Source organism: Hyperoodon ampullatus, assembly GCF_949752795.1.
Source record: "Hyperoodon ampullatus genome assembly, chromosome: 19".
Lineage (NCBI taxonomy): Eukaryota > Metazoa > Chordata > Mammalia > Artiodactyla > Ziphiidae > Hyperoodon > Hyperoodon ampullatus.
The window spans coordinates 15477748-15502577 of NC_136932.1; the positions used below are offsets into that span (position 1 = coordinate 15477748).

General features: G+C 52.8%; 2 protein-coding genes across 2 annotated transcripts in view; both read right to left on the bottom strand.

The window, feature by feature from the left end:
* Positions 1-965: 965 nt before the first annotated feature.
* GAA (alpha glucosidase) lies at positions 966-19587 on the bottom strand (the record flags this gene model as incomplete). Its single annotated transcript, XM_079724605.1, has 19 exons — positions 19060-19587; positions 17911-18056; positions 16077-16242; positions 15897-15993; positions 15281-15400; positions 15082-15200; positions 14864-14995; positions 13870-13980; positions 13248-13361; positions 13066-13150; positions 12479-12596; positions 11983-12116; positions 4495-4646; positions 4183-4331; positions 3026-3167; positions 2475-2618; positions 1894-2058; positions 1433-1585; positions 966-1025 (listed from the first exon to the last, which is right to left on the bottom strand). The coding sequence occupies exons 1-19, from the start codon at positions 19582-19584 to the stop codon at positions 966-968; spliced, it is 2832 nt and encodes a 943-aa protein (XP_079580731.1). The 5' UTR covers positions 19585-19587.
* Positions 19588-23867: 4280 nt separating this feature from the next.
* Positions 23868-24830, bottom strand: part of CCDC40 (coiled-coil domain 40 molecular ruler complex subunit) — a gene marked incomplete at both ends in the record, with an annotated part of 39710 nt that continues 38747 nt past the window's right edge. Inside the window, one exon of the mRNA XM_079725503.1 lies at positions 23868-24113. Coding sequence (XP_079581629.1) covers positions 23868-24113 — 246 coding nt within the window. The remainder of the gene's footprint in view (positions 24114-24830) is intronic.

Sequence of the window (24830 nt, forward strand, 5' to 3'; positions counted from 1 at the left end):
TGATTCCATTTATATAAAATTCCAGAAAATGTAAACTAGTCTGTAGTGACCAAAAGCAGACCAGCTGTTGCTTGGGAACGGAGGTGTTGGGGGTAGCAGCTTAGTCTACATAGCCCTTGGGCAGGGTCGAGGGGAGGGTGCATCTCCCACCACGTGACTGACACCAGGCCTGGCTGGATGTTTTCCAGTCACCTTAGAGATGGGTGATACTAGGGTGTGAGGTGGGGATGTGTGAGGGTGCTGCTTTGAGCGTGCACAGTACAGCACACATGCACACCCTGCCTGGGAACGTCCAGGGGCCCATCAAGGATGGAGTCCTGCTTCTGTGTCAGGGCCTTTAGACACATCCTCCTTACCCTGAATCCCAGAAGGACCGGCAGAAGCTTGATTGCAAATGCCCCTTTTATTAAAAATAATTGCACTTCAGATTAAGGGTTCCCCAAGTCCTGTGAATTCTGCCGAGTGTCTGGGCCCACTTGTCAGACTGGTGGACAGCCTCCACCTGTTGTCGGGGGCAGCTGCCCAGAAAGCAGTCTGCAGCGGCCCCCAGCTCTGTGCTTTCATCAGGTCAGAGCAGCAGCAGAGCTGCCCGAGGCAGGACCTTGGGGTGCAGGTACCACCCCATCCCAAGCACCACCTCTGCGTCACAGGCAGGCAATGGTGACTGACAGTGCACGCATCACAGTGACAGGCTACAGTGAAGCAAATCTTCCAGTAAACATTCCAGATACAGGGCACCCCTCAGGGCACTGACCCGACTGGGATCTGGACAGAAGACTCAAGAAGAGCTCCTGGCCCAGAGCCTGGGAGGCAGACTTACAAGCATATCCGGGTGTTCAGTGATGTCAGTGACATGCGATTCGGGGTAAGCGCTCTGACCCAAGGCCCACATACCGCCGACTGAGGGTGCAGGTGCTGGGCTGCCGGGAGGTCTGTAAAGGAGCAGCACACCACTGGGCCCCGGATTAAGACCAACTGATGAGGAACTGCTCTCCCATCGTCAGCAAGACAGGGATGTCCAGGGCCTGGGGACAAGGAATAGGAAAATTTGCTTGGCAAGAGGTGGGGCAGACAGCAGTCTGCGGACACGGGTGGACGGTGGACATGGGGTCTGACCTAGCCCTGGGAGCGTCTCGCTCTGTTCCCTCCGAGCACTCTTGGCAGTGGCCGCCTTAATTTGCTTTGGAAATGAGCTGCCCTTTAACCAGGGGCTGACAGTGTGGACACAGGCAGAGAAAAGATGTGAAGTGCGAGGGGACTGAACCTTCCCACTCCTCCCCGCGAGGATCAGTTCCTCTCCGCCCCTTGTAAGGCCTGAGTGTCCTCTCCCTTCTGGACAGGGAATCCCATGATGGCAGCTCAGCGGGCACCTCCCGCCCCCTCGCGCACCCTCAGGGACAGGCCTTCTGGCCTCAAATGTAGGCTCTCTTGCCTCCGTGTCAGGGCTGTAGGTGAAGTTTGATACAGGAACGCCATTGCAGAGGACCTGCTGGGGGGCTGTGGCCACCCCCAGGACGGTCACCTTCCTCAGCTGCAGGCCAGCTCCCTCACTGCTCACGTGCACCAGCTGGTTCACGATGGTGTTCTGGCAGAAGCAAGAGAGACAGGACCAGAGGTGTGAGCAGATGGCCTGGGGCAAGAAGCCCCACCAGGGCAGGGCCTCTGGACAGCAGATGGGGAGGGCAGGTCGGCAGCACACCCCATGCAAACCCTAGGACACTGGCGCAGTGCAGGGGACTCCAGCCAAGGCAGTTGGCCTACGGGCTCTTCTCCCCTTCAGTCTGCTTGACCCAGGGACAGGTGGCCATCCCAGGACCCCAGGCCAGCTCCCCTCACCAAGTCAGGATAGTCACCCCAAGACAGCCCCCAGCCTGGGCGGATCCCAGGACTCACGTTCCTGGCCAGGAAGATGACCTGCGTGTACGCCCCACGGTCCAGCACTCCCAGGCTCTCCCCATCGTCCCAGAACAGCTCCCCTCGGGCCTCCCCGCTCGCAGTCAGGGCCACGGCCAGGGCCATGGGCTTCTTGCGGGACTCTGTGGTCGTGAGGCCAGGGCCCTGGGAGGGAGTGGCCCACGTCACTGTCCCAAACCTGGTGGAGGCCTCCAGACCCAGGCGTGAGGAGCACTAGGCTGGGACAGTGCCGTGCTAGAAGAAACCAGGATCCGCAGGACAGCCTACGGCCGAGCGGCCTGGAGGCCCGTGGACACCTCAGAGGACGTGAGGCCCACAGAGGTTTGCAGACTGACTGACAGACTGTTTTCTGAGAAAGGCCAATGAAGCAGGCCTCTCCTTCGCCAGGCCTGGGAGCAAGTGAGTGCAAGGATGTATCCTGTCCTTCTCCAGCCCAGTTCATCCTCAACCCTCAGAAGTATCATCTCTGCCTGGGGGCAGACCCCCAATTGAACAGAGGCACGTGGAGTCCCAGCAACCCCAGGGCTGGACAAATAGGATCAGGGGCCCGGCCCAAGTACCTGCATGGGGATGATGTGCCCGGCCCGGAGGTGGAGGTTGATGGTGTCCAGTGGGGCGGACAGTGTCACCCACTGCCCCTCGCTGTGGATGGCAGACGTGAGGGGTGCAGGAGGTGGGAGGCTGCCAAAGGCCTCCACTGGCACCTGGATGGGGATGTCATGTCACAAAGGGTCCGGGGCATTGCCAAGCTCCTGTGCTGTTGTCGGGAGCTGAGAGCACAGATCTGGCCACATGGTGGGGACAGAGCGTGCGAGGCCTGAGCCAGTGCTTGGGTCAGGCAGGTCAGAGGATGCAAGAAGGGGCAGGAGTTTGGGAGCAGAACTGGAGTCCCAGCTCAGCTCGGTGGCAAGTCACCTACTCAGCCTCAGTTTCTCCATCTGGAAAATGGGTCCTGTAAGGATCGCACAGGATGCTGCTGATGGAGCACCCAGGTGAGGGCCCTCATGTAGCCAGGACTCCTTTTTCACTCTCTGGTCCACATGGATGGTGCTGGAGGGAAGACCAGCTCCATCTCCCCCATCCTCCCCGGTTTCAGGGCCCCAGGACTCACCGTCTGCAGGTCGTACCACGTGCTGCGGGGGAAGTAGCCAGTGACCTCAACCTTCCCAGCCTTGACCACCGGGGTGATGAGCAGAGCCTCCCCCCACAGGAGCTGGCGGTCCACTGTCCAGGTGTGGGGGTCCTCGGGAAACCTTCAAACAGGAGGGACGGGCAGGGGGGCCTGGTGACCTCTGAGGTCAGTGGGCTCAAGGGACCCATGGGGAGGCGTGGACAGGAGCCAGAGGACCTGGGTTACATGTGGCAGGGCCGGTTCTGGCCAGCTTAAGTCAAGGCAGGAGCCAAGAAGAACCTCTCCCTGCCCGACTACTCGGGCATGACCTGTTCACATTTCCTGTTTGCAAGTTGTGTTCTTGCCCACATGTCTATCTGGCTCTTACCCCTGGTCTGAGTTTCTGTACAGTAGGGACAGTGACTGTCATTTTATTGATAATGTTTTCTCCCATTCGTTTGCCTTGACAATCTTATGTTCAGAGCAGTTTTAATATTTTTCTGCTTATGTTCAAAGAAGTGTTACTTTTTTTTCCTAAATGAAATCTCCTTCCCTTTGCTTTTTTGCTTTTGATGCTTAGAAAGCCCTCTCCGGACAGGTCATAGAGGAACATTCACTTCTGATTTCCTGCAGCTTTTTCTACCGCTTAATTTTTGACATTTAACTATTTAATCCATTTGGAACTTAGGTTTGTATGGATGAGTGGAAAATACGTTGATTTTTGCAAATAGCTAATTAATTACCTTACTACTGGAGAATCCTTTAATCCTCTGATTCGAGGTGCCATTTTATGGTACGGTAACTTCTTAGATATACTAAGTCCTACTTGGGGGATATCTATTGGATTTCTTTAGTGGTCTTGTCCCCTTAAGCCCCAGATGGATTCAATCATGATAGTCTTATAACTTGTTTTACCATCTGGGAGGCCTGGTCTGTACTCAGTGTTCATCCTGGGTTTTTCCGTTATCCAGTGCTCCCTGCCCTGAGCTGGAATCTAATGGGTGGGAACTGGGGGTGCAGGGGGGCACCTCAGTGGGGAATGCCCGGATTTTGCTGCAACCTCCTTCCTCTCTCAGTGCCCAGAACACCCCCTGCAGCAGGTTAGCTGCCCTGGGGTCAGTGGGCCGGAGGCCATTACTCCCAACCCAGGCACTCACTCCAAGAAGAGGGGCCGGGCCACGGTCTCGCCTCTGACGTGGGCCCCATGGAACAGCGTGTAGAGATAGGGCAGCAGCATGTAGCGCAGGGCAAAGGCCTTCCTCATGGCTTGCTGTGCTGTCTCGCTGAACCTGTACGGCTCCTGCGGCTGCAGTGGAGGGAGTGGAGGAAGCACCTGGGATCTAGGACCACGGACTCCGAGGTCCCCCCACCCCAGGAGACCCAGCACTTTGGGCCAGCCAGTGCTGGGCTCACTGGCACAGAAAGTGGCACTCCCCAGGGCACGGCCTCCCCTGCCGCCCCCGCCCTACCAGGCTGTTCAGGTCATTGTGGTTCCGCATGAAGGGGTAGAAGGCCCCCAGCTGGGTCCAGCGCACACACAGCTCCTCCGAAGTGTTGCCCAGGAAGCCACAGATGTCGGCCCCCACCAGGGGCACCCCCAGCAGATTGAAGAGCAGGATTTCTGGAGGGCAGAGTCAGATGGGCCTCCAGCTGCTACAGCAGGAGCAGTCTAGGGCCAAGGAGCCTGACAGACATGTCTGTTGAACTGGCTGGAGGCAAGGATCCTTCCCAAAGCCCCTCCCACCCAGCCCCCACCTGATGGTCAGTACACCAATGGCCACTTCACCTTGCACTTGTGGTCAGCAGAATGACAAGCCGCATCTGCTCCCTAACTCCCAGGGTGGGCAGGGCAAACTAGACCCGTTAGGGCTGAATTGTATCTCCCTCCAAAGGTAAGTTCTAGTCCTAACCCCTGGTTGCCATATTTGGAAATAGGGTCATTGAAGATGTAATCAGGTTGAGAAGAGGACGTTAGGGTGGACCCTAATCCACCATGACTGGTGACCTTATCAGAAGAGGGAACCAGGTACAGGAAGCACAGAGGGTCCCAAACAAGATGAACCCAAACAGACCTACACCAAGACATAATTAAAATGGCAAAAGTTGAAGAGGATTCTAAAGGCAGCAAGAGAAAAACAAAGAGTTAATTACAAGGGAACCCCATAAGGCTATCAGCTGCTTTCTCTACAGAAAGGTTGCAAGCCAGAAGGGAGTGGCAAGATATATTCAAAGTCCTGAAAGGAAAAAACCTGCAACCTAGGATACTCTACCCAGCAAGGTTATCATTTAGAATAGAAGGAAAGATAAAGAATTTCTCAAACAAGCAAAAACTAACAGAATACAGCAATGCTAAACCTATCCTAAAAGAAATACTGAAAGGTCTTCTCTAAATAGAAAAGAAGCAAGAATCTATAGGAAAAAGAAAAGCACAATTGGAAAGTAAATCACCTAAGCCAGTACGAAGATTAAAAAAAAAAATCAAAAATATTTTTGTGAAAGCAATGATAACTACAGTGAACAGCAAAGGGATAAACATGAAGATGTAAAAGAGGACATCAAAATCATAATATGTGGGGGAGGGGAGTAATAAAATATAGATTTTTTTTTTCAGAATGTGTTTGAGCCTGTATGGCTACCAGTCTAAAGCAAGTAGATATAGTAACAGGTTAACATACTTGAAAAACAGGTTACCACAAATCAAAAACATAAAATTGATTCACAAAAACCAAAAGAACACAAGGAAAATACAAAAGAAAACCATCAAACCATAAAAGGAGAAACAAAAAAGAACAAAGAAGAAATACAAAATCAAATGGAAAATAAGGTTTAAAATGGCAATAAACACATATCAATAATTACCTTAAATGTCAATGGACTAAATGCTCCAGTCAAAAGACAGAGAGTGGCAGATTGGATAATAAAACAAGAGCCTACAAGGTGCTACCTACAGGAGACCCACTTTAGGGCAAAGGACACACATAGCTTAAAAGTGAGAGGATGGAAAACGATATTTCATGCAAATGGAAATGACAAGAAAGCGGGGGTAGCAATACTCATATCAGACAAAACAGACTTTAAAACAAAGCCCATACAACATTTTCAGATATCTTGTTTTCTCATCAGTGACCCAAGTGTAACCAACTCTTTCTCACGTTACAGGTCATTGAGGCTTAGTATTTTAAACTAAGATGGGAATATAAAAATACAGAATTCTGACCCATGCATGAAATTTGCTAGCTACTGTTTTCTACTGTAGCTATTAGCTGCCATTTCTTTAGACGCTGTGCTACTAAAATTTCCTAGATGACAGGGTTCTCATTCCTCTGCTAACAGGAATCTTTAGAAACTTAAGTGGCAGGGGTGTGCATGTGGGCTATTATTCTCTCAGAGTTGAAGATGAGAGGGGGATGGTGCCCTTGACTGTAGTGTGGTTACCTGAAGTAACCACAGGTAACCTTGGGCTGCACCATGCTAAAGGGCAATGGGATCTTTGATTGTCAAAGTGAACATTCAAAATGACTTTTATTAACAACAACAAAAAATGATTAAATATAATTCTGTATTTTCAAAAAAATAAAGGCCATAAAGAAAGATAAAGAAGCACACTATATAATGATAAAAGGATCACTATAAGGAGAGGATATTACACTCATTAACATATATGCACCCAGTATAGGCACACCTAAATACATAAAACAAATACAGACAGAGAGAAATTGATGGGAATAAAATAATAGCACGAGGCTTTACCATCCCACTGACATCAATGGACAGATCTTCCAGACAGAAAATCAATATGGCAACAGAGATCCTAAATGACACAATAAAACCGACTTAATACCTTCAGGACATTACATCCAAAAAAACCCCAGAATACACAGTCTTTTCAAGTACACATGGACTATTCTCTGGGATAGACTATATAAATGCTAGGACATAAAACAAGCCTCAACAAATTTAAGAGGATAGAAATTACCTCAAACATCTTTTCTGACCACAACAGCATGAAACTGGAAATCAACCACAGAGAGAACAAATTACATGGAGACTAAACAACATGCTACTTAAAAAAAAAAAAAAATCCCAATGGGTCAATGATGAAATCAAAGAGGAAATTTAAAAATACTTTGAAACAAATGATAATGGAAATACAGCCAAACAAAATCTGTGGGATTCAGCAAAAGCAGTCCTTATGGGGAAGTTCATAATGATACAGGCCTTCCTCAAAAAAAAAAAACAAAACAAAACAAGAAAAATCTCAAACAACCTAACCTACCACCTAAAAGAATTAGAAAAAGAAGAACAAACAAAACCTAAAGTTAGCAGAAGGAAGGAAATAATAAAGATCAGAAACAAATAAAATAGAAATTTTTTAAAAATAGAAAAAAAATTAATAAAACCAAGAGCTGGTTCTTTGAAAGGGTAAACAAAATTGACAATCCTCTGGCCAGGCTCACCAAGAAGAAAAGAGAGGACCCAAGTTAACAAAATAAGAAATGAAAGAGGAGAAATAACAACTGATACCACAGAAATATAAAAAACCATAAGAGAATACTATGAACAATTACATGCCAACAAACTGAACAACCTAGAAGAAATGGACAAGTTTCTAGATACATCCAGCCCACCAAAACTGAATCAAGAAGAAATAGATAATTTGAACAGATCAATCACTAGAAGTGATATAGAATCTGTAATTTAAAAAAACTCCCTGCAAACAAAAGCCCAAGACCACATGGCTTCACTGGGGAATTCTACCAAACATACAAAGAAAAACTAATACTGATCCTTCTCAAACTCTTCCAAAAGACTGAAAAGGACAGAACACTCCCAAAGTCATTCTATGAAGCCACCATCACCAAAACCAAAGACACTACCAAAAAAAGAAAATTACAGGCCAAAATTTTTGATTAATATAGATATAAAAATTCTCAACAAAATAATACCAAACTGAATCCAACAACACATAAAAAAAGATAATACACCATGATCAAGTTGGATTCATCCCAGGGTTGCAAGGATGGTTCAGCATATGCAAATCAATGGGATACACCACATCAACAAAAGACAAAAACCACATGATCATCTCAATAGATGCAGAAAAAGCATTTGATAAAATTCAACATCCATTCACAATAAAAACTCTTACCAAAGTGGGTACAGAAGGAACATATCTCAACATAATAAAAGCCAACATAATACTCAATGGTGAAAGGTTGAAAGCCTTTCCACTAAAATCTGGAACAAGACAAGGATGCCCACTCTCACCATTTCTATTCAACATAGTATTGGCAATCCTAGCCACAGCAATCAGGCAAGAAAAAGAAATAAAATGTATCCAAATTAGAAAAGGTAAAATTGTCATTATATGCAGATGACATGATACTATATATAGAAGACTCTGAAGACTCCACACAAAAACTACTAGAACTGATAAATAAAGCCAGGAAGAAGAATACAAGGTTAACATACAGAAATCTGTTATTTCTTTACACTAACAATGAAATAGCAGAAAGGGAGAGTAAAAAGACAATCCCTTTTAAAATCGCATCAAAAAAAAATACTTTGGGGAATTCCCTGGTGATCCGGTGTTTAGGACTTGGCGCTTTCACTGCTGTGGGCCTGGGTTCGATTGCTGGTTGAGGAACTAAGATCCCACAAAGCCACACAGCACAGCCAAAAAGTAAAAAATAAAATACGTCAGAAGAAACCTGACCAAGGAGGTGAAAGACTTATATGCTGAGAACTAGAAAACATTGATAAAGGAAACTGAAGATGATTCAAAGAAATGGAAAGATATCCCATGCTCTTGGATTGGAAGAATTAATATTGTTAAAACGGCCATACTACCCAAAGCAATCTACAGATTTAATGCAATCCCTATCAAATTACTCATGACATTTTTCAAAGAACTAGAACAAATAATCCTAAAATTTATGTGGAACCATAAAAGATCCAGAATTGCCAAAACAACCCTGAGGAAAAAGAACAAAACTGGAGGCACAACCCTCCCAGACTTCAGACAGTACTAAAAAGCTACAGTAATCAAAACGGTGTGGTACTGGCACAAAACAAACATATGGATTAATGGAACAGAGAGCCCAGAAACAAACACACACACCTACGGTCAAGTAATCTTCAACAAAGGAGGCAAGAATATACAATGGAGAAAAGACAGTCTGTTCAGTAAGTGTTGTTGGGAAAGCTGGACAGCTGCATGTAAATCAATGAAGTTAGAACACTCCCTCACACCACACACAAAAATAAGCTCAAAATGGCCTAGAAACTTAAATATAAGACATGAGAGCACAAAACTCCTAGAAGAGAACATAGGCAAAACATTCTCTGACATAAATCATAGCAGTGTTTTCTTAGGTCAGTTTCCCAAGGCTATAGATATAAAAGCAAAAATAAACAAATGGGACCTAATTAAACTTATAAGATATTGGACAGCAAAGGAAACCATAAGCAAAATGAAAAGACAACCTATGGACTGGGAGAAAATATTTGCAAATGCTGTGACTGACAAGGGCTTAATTTCTAAAATATACAAACAGCTCATACAGCTCAACATCAAAAAAACAAACAACCCAGTCAAAAAATGGGCAGAAGACCTAAAAAGACATTTCTCCAAAGAAGATATACAGATGGCCAATAGGCACATGAAAAGATGCTCAACATCACTAATTAGTAGAGAAACGCAAAATCAAAACTACAATGAGGGACTTCCCTGGTGGCACAGTGGATAAAATTCTGCCTGCCAATTCAGGAGACACAGGTTCGATCCCTGGTCTGGGAAGATCCCACAGGCCACGGAGCACCTAAGCCTGTGCGCCACAACTACTGAAGCCTGCACGCCTTGAGCCCATGCTCCACAAAAGAGAAGCCACCGCAAGTAGAAGCCCATGCACTGCAATGAAGAGTAGCCCCCGCTTGCCACTAGAGAAAGCACGCGAACAGCAACAAAGACCTAACGCAGCCAAAAATAAATAAAATTAAATCTTTTAAAAAAAACAAACAAAAAACTACAATGAGGTATTTACCTCACACCAGTCAGAATAGCCATCATTAAAAAGTCTACAAATAATAAATGTTGGAGAAGTTGCAGAGAAAATGGAACCCTCCTACACTGTTGGTGGGAATGTAAAATGGTGCAGCCACTATGGACAACAGTACGGAGGTTCCTTAAGAAACTAAAAATAGAGTTGCCATGTGATTCAGCAATCCCACTCCTGGGCATATATCTGGACAAAACTATAATTCAAAAAGATACATGCACTCCAATTTTCATAGGAGCACTATTCACAATAGCCAAGACATGGAAACAACCTAAATGTCCATCAACAGATGAATGGATAAAGATGTGGTACATATATACAATGGAATATTACTCAGCTATAAGAAAGAATGAAAATAATGCCATGTGCAGCAACATGGATGGACCTAAAGATTATTATACTAAGTTAGAGAGAGACAAATGCCATATGATATCAGGTATATGTGGAATCTAAAATATGATACAAATGAACTTATTTACGAAACAGAAACAGACTCACAGACATGGAAAACAAATTTATGGTTACCAAAGGGGAAAGGAGGTGGGGGAGGGATAAGTCAGGAGTTTGGGATTAGCAGATACACACGACTATATATAAAATAGATAAACAATAAGGTCCTACAGTATAGCCCAGGGAACTATATTAAAAAAGAAAAGAGGAGGGAAAACACCATGTGAAGACAAGGACACAGGAAGAAGACCAAGAGCTGACAAAGGCAGAGGTTAGAGTGACACAGCCTCAAACCAAGGAGGGCCAAGGACTGCTGGCAACCACCAAGAGCTGGAAGAAGCAAGGAGGGATTCTGTCTAGAGTCTCAGAGAGGGCAAGGCCCTGCCGACACCATGATCAGACTTCTAGTCTGAGAATAAGTTTGTTGTTTTAAATCACCTGGGGTGTGGTACTTCGTTACAGCAGAGGGTCAGTGAGTCCCCTGAGTTGCTGAAGGGTCAGACAGCTTCCAGAGCATCTGGGCCCCGTGCCGACCCCGCCACCGCTGGGCAGGACTAGAGGCTGCTGGGCCACCCTCTCCTTGTCTCCTCGGGAGCCAGGACCCAGTCTGGAAGCCAGTGGGCAGGATGGGGCACAGCCTGGGGCTGTGAGCAGTGCTGGTCTGGGTCACAGCAGGTCCTGGGAGCTGCACAGACTTATTTTAGCTTGGTAACAACAGCTCACACCAGAACTAAAACCCAAGAACCAGACAGGTGGACACAAAGCCCAGGAATCCGGCTCTGGGGTGGCTTCAGAGACTGGCCTGCAGGTGCTCAGGCTCGACCCACCATGCTGGCCCCAGGGTGGAAATCAGAGCCGGTTGGCACCTGTGGGCAGAGCCAGCAGCCGCTTTGTGAAGGAGGAATGGACTTCTCACCCGAGAGCTCAGCTCGGCAGGACATCCCTGTGGCCCGAGGCTCTGTAGATGCATCGCACATGGAAGCAAGCCTGCGACTATGAAAGCACTTCCAGGCCGGGGGTTTGGTGGAGGCTCTTTTCAGCTGTGACCTCTGGGGTCACCTCTATCCCCTTCCCCAGGGCTCCTGAGCCATCCCTGGGCCTAAGATCTGTCTGTAGCATCAGAGCTCTTGGAACAAAAATCAAAATTTTCTTTGCAGGGTGGAGCCAGGCACTGAGCCGAGAGGGGTGGGGGCACCCTTTGGACTGAGCTCAGATGCTATTTCATGCAGCTCAGAATGTGGTCACCAGAAGGGACATTCTGATGTTAGCATGAATCCGAGATGGGGACATTGGAAGAGGGGCATCACAGGTGAGCCCAATGGCACATGAGTTGGTGACGGGCCCCATGCCATTGCAGCAGCATCTCTCTGAGGACCCAGCTCTGGGCAAACACACCCAGAGAGGGGCCCACCCTCCCCTCCTTGCACCCCTCCTGACAGGTGTGCTCACCTGGCACAGAGTAGGAAAGCTGCTCCCAGCTGCTCCACACATCCCCTGTCCAGTGGCCGGCGTACTGGCCGTGGCCGGCAAAGGTGGAGCGAGAGATCACAAAGGGGCGCGTCCCCCGAGCCTTTATCAGAGCCCTGGGTGGAGCAGGGGCACAGAGAGCTGTGTTGAGCAGGGTCACCAGGAGCCCCACCACTGCCCGCAAGAGCGCCCGGTGGTGCAGCAGGAAGGACAAGCTGGGAGCGAGGAGTTGGCTTGCTCAGGTCACCGCCACTGTCTGCCAGGCAGTCAGCCCTGCCACCTGACACCCTCGAAAATGCACATGTCACGGGGAGGACAAAATCAAGGGAGCCAGAGGCCCTGGTCAGCCCTGGCCTCCCTGTCTCATCACCATGCCCTTCCTCTGAGGCACCAGGCATGGAGCTGGGGTGGGGGGCGGGGGTGGGATGTGGGGATGGCCAGGGCCTCCTCCTCTCCTTCCTGCACCCTGGCCCCTCACCTGTGGGAGGCGAAGGCTTCGGTCAGGCCGTACAGGTTGTGCAGGTCGTAGTGCGTGGACAGGAACTGGTGGCTGGAGGCGCAGATGGTGGCTGCCCGGAGGGTCCCGCCAACCACCCCTGGAGGAGAGGGGGATGTTTCCTTGGAGCCTCCTCCCAGCAGGCTGGTGCTCCCCACATCTTGAGAGACCCCTTGGGACATGGGGTGCGTCCCTGTACAGTCTCCACTTCTCTAAGGACAGGACAAGGCGATGCCGCAGGCTGTGGTCTGCACACCCAGACTTCATGTCTGCCTGCTCCTAACCATTTTAAGTTTTTCCCTGTCCGACTGCCTAAGCCTGAAACACCCCCTCTGAAGGGTCTTGCCTCAGCTGCACATGCCCAGTCAGCATCACGTGGCTGGGGTCTCCCCACATGAACCTTACTCCCAGGGCACCCCTTGCCTTTCCCAGGCTGGCCGCTCGCTGCCCATCAGCTTCTCGGAAACCAGAGGTTTGAGTCTCCCAAACCAGAGAAGGAAATCCCTGATTTGAGCTGTTAAATCCCCAGCCGACTAGTGCTGCGGGGCCGGCAGGTGGAGGCAGCTCACCTGGCACGTAGGGCGGGTTCTCCAGGTTGCTGTTGGGGCAGCCATCCACTGAGCCCCTCACAAAATTGGATGGCTCGTTCATGTCCTGCAAGAGAGGCCCTGGGGGTGGGTGCCCTGCCTGGTGCAGAGAGGGGGGATGGTCCCTGAGGCCACCGGACACCCAAGGGTGGGGCCATACTCACGATCCACATGCCGTCAAAGGGCACCTGGGCGTGGAACTCGGCCACCATGTCCTGCCACCAGTCAAGGGCCTCGGGGTTGGTGAAGTCAGGGAAGGCGGTGAGTCCGGGCCACACCTGGACGAAAGGCCAGAGGGGAGACAGGGGCCCTGGAGCCTGCACGGAGGCCCTGTGTGTCCTGACTGCAGGCAGAGCCATAGCCTCACTCATCTAACTCAGGGATGGGTGGACTGCAAGGGGAGGAGCATGGGGAGAGGCCCCAGAATCTGCACTGCTGGGAGCCTTGCCAGCCTCCCCTCAGGCTGGACCCCCTTCCTCCTGGTTCTGGGCCTGCCCTGGACTGGGAGGTCAGGAGTCTACTGGGTGCCCCGCCCACCGGGAAGGCCTGGGAACCATCAGGAAGCCCCTGGGGGCCCAGAGGATGTGGAGGACCCCGAGGCCTCCCCAAGCATCTCTGGAGCTTGTTTCTGAGCTGCCCGCAAACAAGGGCCCCTGACACAAGGATTCAGGGTGGTCTTCCTCGTCAGGGGCCACTGTCACCCCCGGCTGTCACCGCCGCCCCCCTGCAGTCCCACTGCCCAGGGACCCCTGCTTTCTCCCCCTCGCCCCCCAGGCCCTGCTGTACCTGCCCAATCAGCGGCTGCCCAGTCTCATTGGTGATGAAGACCCGCCGCCTCAGACCCTCGTCGTAGGGTCGGTAGGTCCCGGCAGGACTGGAGCTGCTGATGGCAGGATCCTGGGGAGAGAAACCAGTCAGAATGAGAGGGAAATGCCCAAAGCCTCGGCACCCATCGCTGGGAAAACGGGAAAACGCTCTCGATAAACGTTAACGAGGAACAGGTGGATGCGCCAACACGCTGCGTGTGCGTGGACGTGCACGTGACCCCGCCCCCATTGCCAAAAAGGGCGCACCTGGATGCAGGCGTTACTTTTGATTTAAGGGCCCAGAGTTTCACAAACGTTCTACAGGGAGCGTTTATTTCATTTAGAATAAAAAAAGATAAGGTCTGCGTCTGCCCTCCCTGCTCTGAGTGGACCTGGATGCTGCTGCCTTCAGAGGGGCTGCAGGGATGGAAATGACCATCAGCCCAATTCCAAACGGATTTCCTCTCCTGAGGGGTATCCGTGGTGGCGACCATTTGGCTGTCTTGGCTCCCCCTCCCCTCCTCCGGCCCCCCAGCTGTACCAGACCCTGAATCACACCCCTCTGGCTGCAGGGACTGGCCCAGGGAAGTGTGTGTCTGCTGAGCCACTCAGATCCTGCCCTCCTTCCCACAAGCTGACTGCAGGGAGGCAGGGCCAGGAGTCTCACAGAGCTTCTGGGGTTCCAGCCACCCTGGCACACAGCTCCACCCGGCCCTTGCTTTAAGCTGTTCAAGTAACCTACAGCCGTAAGGATCCTGAGCCACAGACAGATGTCTCCAGGGACATCACTGGCTAGCAGGAGCCAAGTCTATAAATCTGATATTCCCTTGATATCAAAGACCCTCAGAAACATTCTCAGTAACCATGGCAAGCATGAGGACGATGCCACTGAACGTTGGAGCCACCAGACACTGGGCCCCTCTCCTTCCAAAAGAGCCTGCTTCCTGTGGCACAAGAGGGGAGGGGGCACTCACAACAATCATGATGTACCGCCGGCCACTTTGGTGGAGCTCCTGCACCATGGCCGGGAAGTCCCCAAAGCCGTCCTTGTTGAAAGTGAAGTCCCGCCTGGCGTCCATGTAGTCCAGGTCATTCCACTGGACATCCTGCAGCCACAGCACAGGGCGGTCGGGGCCCAGGCTCGTTGCCCCCGCCCCACCCTGGGGGCCCCAGGCCCCTGCCCGGCACTCACCAGAGGGAAGTGTGCCCTGGTCATGTTCTCCACAACCTGGCGGGTGATGGCGGTGGAGGAGTAGCCCCAGCGGCACAGGTGGAAGCCCAGGCCCCAGTACGGTGGCATGAACGGGTAGCCTGGGAGCCAAGGCGACCGTGAGGGGGCAGGAGGGGCTGGGGAGGGAGGGGCCGGGGGCCAGGGCCAGGGAGAGGCCTACCCATGATGTCCAGGTACTGCCGCACCACGCTCTTGGGCTCCGGGCCCAGGAAGATGTACACATCCAGGATCCCGCCCGTCGACCTCCAGCTGAGGGCCGGGCTGGGCTGCAGGACCACATCTGGGGGAAGCAGCCCTGGGGCTCAGGGGCAAATATTCACCCCCTTTGCCCAGGGCCTTCGGCACTGCACCAATGGGCCAAACCACTGCTGGTGAGGCGGGGTCCTCCCACAGGGAGCTTGGGGGCCCTGGGACAGTCGCTCTGAGCCCAGCTTGCTGAGATCCTTGGAGCAGGACAGAAAGACGCTGAGCAGCTGGGCCTGGGGCCCCTGTTTTTGGCCTCAGCCCCACCCCGCCCAGGTCAGAGGTCCCAGAGCCCACCTTAGAGGCACTGAAGGACAGAGCTGGCAGAGGCCACAGCCCAATGGTCATTTCTTGGAATAGTGTACGAGACCCGACCCCCTGCCCCCTCTACCTCCAGCCTGTCAGATAGGTGCAGAGAGCCCCAGCCCCCTCTACGAAGGAGGGGGTGTGGCTGCACCAGGGAAACCCTGGCCGGCAGCTCAGAAGCAGAACTGGCTGGGGGATGTGGAGGGCTCCAGTACCCGCTTGCTTACCCATGGCATTGCTGTTCAGCAAGAAGACCCCGTGAGCTAAACCGCCATCCTCCAGGCCCAGGTAGAAAGGGTGAGATCCATATAGGTTCACGTCGGGCTGGGACATGGCAGACACCCTGCTTTACATCCCGGCCCATGAAGCCCCTCCGATCGCACACCCCGCCCTGGCTGCCCCTTTACCGTAGGGGCGACGTCCCGGTTCCAGAGAGTGACCTTGGTCCAGTTGGTGCTGAGCATCAGGGGCCCGAGGTGTTCGGCAAGGCCCGTGATGTGCTGGGACGGCAGGGAGGTGGACAGCTGCAGAAACTGGTCGGCGAAGAACAGGGGGGCCACTGTGGTGTTCAGCCTGCCAGGAAGAGACCAGGTGGCCTTGCACCAGAAGCCAATGGCCCCATGAGCCCTGACCACAAGCAAGTGCTGGGCAAGGGCTGCCCAAAACCCTTCCAGTCCTGGGAGTTGTGGCCCTGAGCACCTCCCAGGAGGGCCAAACTGCTCCCAGACATCGTGGAGCTGCCCAGCCAGGGGCAGTTAGGGTGCCCCAAGGTTCCATGGGGTCAAGAGCAAGGCAAAAACCACGTACAGGGTCCCTCTCTGCATGAAAGACGCATCACGGCTAATTTCATGGGACAAGTTCCTGCTGCACCCCACCAGCCCGTGTAAGACTTTGCTCACCTGCCTGTGGGTGTCTGTGTGTGTTCAAGACCAAGATCTGATAAAATGCTTAAAAAACTTCTCTCCAAACTCCGCTTGAAGGTCAGCTTCTCAGAGAGGCCCCCCAGCTGCAGAGCCAGCCCACACCCTGCATCTGCACAGTCCGTTTCTACCTCCCTCTGCTATGTCAGTCCTGGGAGCAGGTCCACAACACCGGCCAAAAAATGAACAGGCCACAAAAGAAAGAAATGCACTTCAGAAGGCAAGTGCTCTGAAGATTTGGGTAAGTCCAAGCTCCCTCCTTCTGCGCGTGTAGCAGAGTTCGGTGCTGAGCAGGGCCTTGTCAGCCAGCACATATTCATGTAGGACTATGTGGGCAAAGTGCATGGGATGCGTCCTGGGAAAGGTGCTTGCACAGCCTAGCGTCAGGGCCAATGGGCAGCCGCGGCAAAACTGCTAACCCCGTGGCTGGGGGTACGGGGGGGTGCTTCTGGGCCCGAGCAACACCGGACACTTGGACTCACAGCCACAGCATTTGAGTCTAAAAGATGCTTCGGTGCATCTAATACCTGGCGGGTGGGCTGGGGGGAGGTGAGGGCGAGACCAAGCAACACCCTCATCCTCTCCACAAATATCCCTGAGCTCTGCTGTGGGTCAGAACTGCTCTAGGAGCTGGCGGTTCAGGAGGGAACAGGAAAGGCTCCTGCCTCAGGCAGATGGCAGCCATGGTTCAAGAAAAGGTAAGGTCCCGTGGGGGCACACAAACCCCGGAGGGACATGGAGCAGAGTGGCCGACAGCACAGACGCTTGGGCTGGGCTCCATCACCTGCCAGCAAGCACCTGGCCTCTCTATGTCTCTGTCTCCCCATCTGTAAAGTGGGGATAATAACAGCACCTACGTCCCAGTTGTTATGAGGATTGGACGAGTTAATCACTGCAGTGCCTGATATACTGATGTGTAGTATGTGATAAATAAACAAGAATAAAGCAGGCTTGGGGGTGCTGCCTGGAGTGGGGTTGCCACTTTAGACTGGACCAGGGTTTCTCAGCTGCGGCACTACTGACATTTGGGCCAATCGCTCCGTGTTCTGGGCCGGCCTGTGCATTGTAGGGTGTTTAGCAGTATCCCTGTACCCTAACGCCCAGTGGTGACAACCAAAAATGTCTCCAGCTGTTGCTGTCCCCTCTGAGGAGGGGCCTTTGAGGGCCCAGGGTGGAGGGAACAGTGAGCACCAGGGCCCTGCGGGGCAAGGAACAGCCAGGAGGCCAGAGCAGGAGGGTGGACCACAACAGGGTCAGGGACGATGCCCTCCAGCTCCCTAACCCTCCCAGCAGATAGTGGGCACAGAAACTGGGCACTCACAGCACCCGTCCATCCAGCTTCCGCCGTATGATCACCCCGAAGGGCTCCTCTGAGAACTCTACGCTGTAGAGCGTGGACAGCGCCTGGCTGCGGACACGTGGGGTCTCCAAGGGCACCTCATAGCGCTGGTTGGTGGGATCTTTGATCTAGAGGACGAGAGTGGTGTCATGAGGCCCTTGGTGGCCGGCTGCCCCTGCACACCTGTCCATTCCATCCTTCACCTTCCAGAGAAGCGAGGCGTCAGTTCAAGCCTCAGGGTGGCTGCACACAGCGTGGGCACGTGGACAGATTGGTCCACATCCCTGAGCCTCAGTTTCCTCGTCTATAGAGCCAGGAGAGCACCTCCTGTGGGGTGTGCCAGGTAAGACACAGGAAATCTGGATTTCAGATAAACAATTTTTTTTAGTATAAATACGTCTCAGATATTGCATGGGACATGCTTACACTAAAAAAAAAAAAGACTAATTCATGGGTTATTTGAAATTCATATTTGTATTTTTATTTGCTGAATCTGGCAACATTTTTCTACCTGGCATATCTAGTCACAGGGTGAACGAGCAAACATAAGTAGAACACCCAGCCCTTGTCTGGTACGCAGTCATCACTCAGCAATACACGGCTGTCATCAGTTACTTTGTTAAAATAACAGGGCCATACTGAATTATGTGCTTCAGGCTCTCTCACCTTTGTCTGCACATTCATTCAGTTGACAAGTTTTTAATGAGCACCTGCTACGTGCCAGGCACTGTACCAGGGGCTGGGAAGCAGCAGGGAATAAACCAGACAAGAGGCCCTGCCCTCAGTGGCTGGGATCCCACTGCCCACTGCCTGGAACAGCCCCTCTTCCTCCTTCTCCACCTTTCCCCTTCCTGACTCCTACTTTAGGTCCCAGCTGGGATGTCACTTCCTGGGGGGGACCTAACCTCCCACCACCTCGTCCTGAGCCCTGTCCCCTAGAACATGTTGTAGAACCTCCTAGTGACTGTCTCAGCAGCCCACTGTTCCTTGAGTGTAGGCACTGTGTCTGCTCACACCCAGACTCCAGGTGAGGGCACAACACACGTCTGTGCATAAACAAACACCCCGTAGCGTCTGTCTTTGTCCACTGTCCGCACACTCTCTGCCCCTGCCCAGCCCCCGCCCACCCACCGTGAAGTGGAGCCGGCTCTCAGTCTCCACCAGCACGTCCAGCCGCAAGGTCATGATGTCCTTGGGGAAGAAGGTCGGGGTGGCACGGATCAGGGTGGCCGTGTAGCCCGTCTTGGTGGTGGTCAGGTTCTCCAGCCTGTAACTGGGATAGCTGGGAGGGAAGAAGCACCAGGGCTGCCCCATCTGGGTGCCCGGAGGCCACCTTGCAGGCATGTAGCAGCAGCCCCGGGCCTCACACTGCTCCTGGGTGATGGCCTTGTCTGGGGCGCAGTCGAAGCGGCCGTCGGGGGGCAGGTCGCACTGTGTGGGTGCTGCCCTGGGGCTGCCGTGGCGCCCTGGGACGGGCTGGGGCCCTTGGCCGCTGGCTCTGGGCTGGCGAGCTGGGTAAATCTCCTCTTGGGAGAAGCTGTGCAGCTCTTGGGGGACCACGTCGAAGTCATGAAGCAGGATGTGCCCCAGGATGGCCAAGGAGACTAGGGCACAGACCCCCAGCAGGGGGCAGGAACAGGGTGGCCACCTCATCATGTGTGGGCAGCGGGCCCAGGAGGCCTGCAGACAGAAGAACCAGGCTCAAAGGGACGGCAGCAAGGAGTGGCCGGGGCCTCAGGAGACTCTCAAAGCAGCTTCCAGACATGAACTTGTGGCCAGCCCAGCAGCGCACAGGCTGGAAGTGAGGTCTGGTGAGGAAGCAGGGCAGACCTGGGGGAGGGAGGAAAAAGGAAAAGGAGAGAAAAGTCCCAAACAGGGAGCTGCAGAACCCTGTGCACTGTGAAGTCTTCTAATATGTTACAAATAAACGCATCTAGAATGTCTGTAAAAATAACTTAGTAACACACAAAGACCCACGTGATAGATCAAGTGGAACAAACAAGTTCCCACAGTAGATAAGTCCCGCTCCCGTATGAAGACTGTGGCCGAGGTGAGTCTTGGCCAGTGGGGTGGAAGTGTGTGCCCTCCCTCTGTCCCTCCTGGGCTGACCAGGACGTGGATACAGCCTGTGAGGGGTCTTGGGCACTGCAGCCCAGGGCAACACTCAGGGACGGCCAAGCACAGAAAGAAAAGCCTGGCCTCCAGGACTGGGCAGGCGGAGCCCCTCCCCGCCCCTGCAGTCAGGCTCATGTGGGGTCCGGTTCTGGGTCTCTGTCACAGCAGCTGCACTGGAGCCTCACTCTGGTTACTATGGTACTAAGACTGTTCTTACCTGCGTCTTGATTATCTGTATGTTCTAAATATTTTATAGGGAACATTGTTGGTCCAGCTCCTCTGAGGAGCAGCAGACACTGATATGGAACTAAACATGCAAGGATTTTATTAGGGGGGTCCTTTTCATCTGTCTGAGAGAAACTGGGGAGGTTGCCAGAGAGGGTTGAGAGCACCAACACACCCGTGCAGGTCTGACCCCATGGGAGGGTGGTATGGATCCAAAAGCCCCAGACTGCCATGTAGGTTAGGGAAGCTTGGGCAAGGCCACAGGGTTGGGGTCCCTTGAGCCAAAGTTGGCCGTTAGAGGGGTCCAGGTCTCCTAGAAGCAGCCTGCCCTAGCGTTAAGGGCCGGGAGGCAGCCCCTCGCAGGAAATGCAGTGATGATTTCAGAGCACGGCGACTGAGCCTCTGTCAGTGAAGCTCCCTGTGGTGGGAGGTCTGTGAGCTGCATTCTCATGGCCTCCAGAAACATGCAGGTGTTGGGGAAAAGTCACACGCCAGGCAGAAGTGCGCCCAGGTCACTGAGAGAGTCCAAGCCTGTCACAGACACAGACCGGTCACCGGGAACATTCTGGCCACCATGGGCCACCAGTATGTTAGATGCAAGAGTGAACTGTTTTCATTCACAACACTGATGACACCAAAAGCATGGAGCTTTTTCTCACCAACCAATTCTCCCATTCTCTGGACACCAGCCGGGTGTCCAGCAATTCAGTTCAATTCTGACACGAACTCCCAGAGTTAGTGCAGGCCCCACAGGTTGTGGGCTCAGTCCCACAAGACTTCCCCCACTTCAGACACTAACCGCAAGTCCCAGGTTGTCACCGGCTCTTCTGACCAAGCCGCTATAAATTCCGGGGTTCACACAACACCCCTCACCTCCTCAGGTTCAACAACTGGCTAGAACAACTCACAGAACTCACTTACTGTTGCCTGTTTATTATAAAAGACACAACTCAGGAACAACCAGAGGGCAAGGTACGGGGAAGGGGTGCTGAGCTTCTATGCCCTCTCTGGGCTGGCCACCCTCTGAGCACCAAAATGTGTTCACAAGCTTGGAAGCTCTCCAAACCCCAACTAGTTTAGGGTTTCATTATGTAGGTGTGAATGATGAACTCACTGAGCACTGGTGATTAATCACCAGCCCCCTCTCTTAATCAAGAGCCTCCTGCCCAGAAGAAGGCCAGAAGAAAGTTCCCACCCTCGACTCCTGCCTTGGTCCTTCTGGGGACTAGCCCCCATTTTGAAGCTATATCTACAAGCCCCCAGTCATCTCATTAGCATATAAAAGACACTCTTACCACCCCCAAGATTCCAGGGTTTTTAGGAGCTGTGTGCCAGGAACTGAAGACGAAGACTAATATCTCTCTTTTTATACCACATAGTGTCCCAGCTTCACCTGACCCTGCCAGACACATTTGTGATCATGATGACTCAGAAACTAAGGAACTCAGAGTGGAGTCCAGGAGTCCTCACTTGGGAGCTCCTGGGCAATGACCTCAGCCCTTCCCATCCAGACTTCAGAAGCTGCAGAGGTGCCCAGAAGCACGGCCAGGGCAGCACCCCATGCCCTTCCCTGCTTCCATTTTACAGACAGGGAAGAGAGCCTAGAAAGGGGAAGAGATCCTAAAATGGGGAAGAGCCACACTCACAGCGCTTGACAATTTAGAGAGAAAACGGGGAAGAACTGAAGGTCAGTAGATCAAGTGGCACTGCTGACCCAGAGGGCCGGTCACCCCGCCTTCAGGTAAGTGTCTCAGAACTGCTGCTTCCCCAGGCCACGGTGGTGGTGTAGACAAGCTGGGTTCAAAGCCCAGCTCCACCACCGGCAGAGGGAAGCAAAGGGTTCTCAACCTGTGCCTCAGCTTCCTCCCTGTGAACGGGGGCAAGCGCAGCCTTCCTCGCCCAGCTCGGGGGCAGTGAGTGGGAACCGTGGAGTGTCCGGGGTCCCCGATGTTACTGGGGTCACTGTCGTTACTGCTGCCTCCTGCCGCGCGCGGCCCTGGCACGGTGTGCTCAACTTCTCCAGTAGGAAAGCACTGACCAATCCCTCTATCGATCGATCCCTCTATCGATCGACCCCTCTATCGATCGACCCCTCCCCTTTCGGGCGTCACGACTGCCCGCACCCGCCAAGCCTCCACTCTGTGGGGTTGCCGCGGACCTCCCCCGCCCCGCCGCTCGCTGGGAGCACCGCAGCCCGGGTCCAGCAGTCAGGTCGGCTCACCTCCGCGCGCGCACGCGCGCCCGGGGCCCTCGCGCGCCCGGCCCGTAGCAGCAACCTCAGGAACCTGCGCCCACCAGAGCAGCGGCGGAGGGTCACGTGACAGCCCCCTGCGCAGGCGCCCTTAGTGAGTGCTCGCCTCCGGGATGCGCCCTCTGGTGGCGGGGCGCTTGGTGGCGTCCTCGCCCTCCTTGGGCCTCGGCGTCCCTGGAACGTGGGAGGGGCTCAGAGGGCGCGCACCTTGAAGAGGAGAGCTCTTGGGGGGAGAGGCGGGGCCTCGCCTTTTGGGGTCGCAGAGGGCGCTACGCCCCCGCATGAGCGAACCCTCAGCATCCTGGGGCCCGCCAGGCCGCCCGTCGAGGCACGGCTCTGCGAATCTAGCACCCAGACGACAAAATAGAGAAAATTTGAAAGCAACTTAAAGTTCTTCTGAAAAGGAAAACACTGTCATAACCCATACAATCGACTGTCGTGAAAATGTTCAATGACAAGGAACTTTTCGTACACAAAGTCTCATGTTAAGGCGAGCAAGCTTAAAAAAAAAAAAAAGAGGGGTAAGCTTGTACAGCAAGAAACTAACACAACATCGTAAGGCAATTATACTCCAATAAGAATTAATTAAAAAGAAAAAAAAAAAGGAGAAAGCTTTCCAAAATGACATACAAAAGCTGGACCCTGTGACCTTGTCAGGTGGAACCAGGCACAGAAAGCCCGGCACAGTGGTGTCAGAGCAGGATTGAGGGCTTCCTTGCTTCTTTGTGGGTTTTGCATTTCTGAAATGCTTTAGAATAAATACAATTTTCTCTCAGATTCTGAAAAATAGTTTTATTTTTCTGCTGAAAGTTTAAAATTACTTTGTAGAACATTTTCCCTTTAAACTGCAGAGAAGGATAGGTAGCAGGGGCTCAGGAATCAGAGTGTGGGGGGAGGACCCCTGGCTGGAGGAGAGGACAGGACAACTGGGCAGACAAGGAGGTCTGTGTTCATGCACCTGTGTGGTCTTATCTCAGGCATTAGACTTCCAGACGCAGCCAGGGTCCCCCGGACTTGCTCCTGTAAGCTGGGAATCTGGATTTAACCCAAGCTGGGAGTGGGGACAGGAGCAGAGACCTGGGTTTCCAGTTTTACTTGGAGGAGTAAGCCCAATGTGGGAATATGGGTTCGTGTTCACTGACACTGCCTTTGCAAGCGGAAAACTCACCAAAATGCAACTGGAAACGCTGGCATTTGACTTGGTTTAAACTGCTGGGTGGCTAAAAAAAAAAAAACATTCCTACAATGCTGGCCTGTCTGTTTCTCTTAACTGGTGTCTCTGAGGGTAGAAAGATTTGAAGTCCCTGATGATACACAGAACTGATCTCCTCCTTGGGGTGGGCGCTCTCTAGGGCCCGGATGACTCCAGCCTGTTGCTGATGGACTGGCTGACCTTGAGCAGGGCATCCTGGAACTGGGGGTACTCGTCCTTCACGTGGTGGAGGATGGTGCTGATGCTGGCCAGGCGGTCGTCCAGCCGCTTGAGCTCTGCCAGCAGTGACTGCTTATTGCGGAGCAGGAAGATGTAGCGCCCGTCCTTCACGGCCTGCAGGTGCTTGAGGCGTGACTGCAGGGCCACGAGCCTGGAAAGGTTCTTGGGTGGGACAAGAGACCCCGTGTCAGGCTATGCATGTTAAAAAGAGGACACCCACTGTGCTGGCACGAACTCCAACTCAAGGACATGCCAGAGAACTTTGCAGGAACGAAGAGCTGAGGGTGCTGAGTCTCCAGATCCAGGCAAAGAGGCTGACATGCACAGGGTGGAGCCTGGACCCTCCCTCACCCGCCGTCCAACCTGCCAGGTGCCAGGCCCGGCGCCCACCACTCCCATCTCAGCTGGTCAGGCCCCAAACCCTGCAGCCCTGCTTGACCCCTCTCTTCTGCTCACACCACCACATACAATCCAGCAGGAAATCCCACTGGGGCGACTTTGAAATTATACGCAGAATCTGATGGCTTCGCACTAGCCCCAGGCCACCCCTGTTCCGTGCATCCCCATCCTCCTTAAGTACCATGATGGCCTCAGACAGGTTCCCGTGTCCACTCTTGGCCCTCCCATTCCACAGTCAACATCAGAGCCGAGTGATCCCAATAACCCCAAGTTACTTCTCCCCCCGAACCCCCTCCCTGAGGGAGAAGCCCGTGGTCATGGTGGTGCACCCCCAAGCTGTGCAAGCCCAGGGGCCCTTGGCAGTCTCCAGCTCCTGCTGTACCTGGCTGCCCCTCTACCTGGGGGTGCTCACTCCCTTGCTCCCTGCAAGTCTTGACTCCAGTGTTGCTTCCCCTGTGTGGCCATCTCAGACCACCCTAC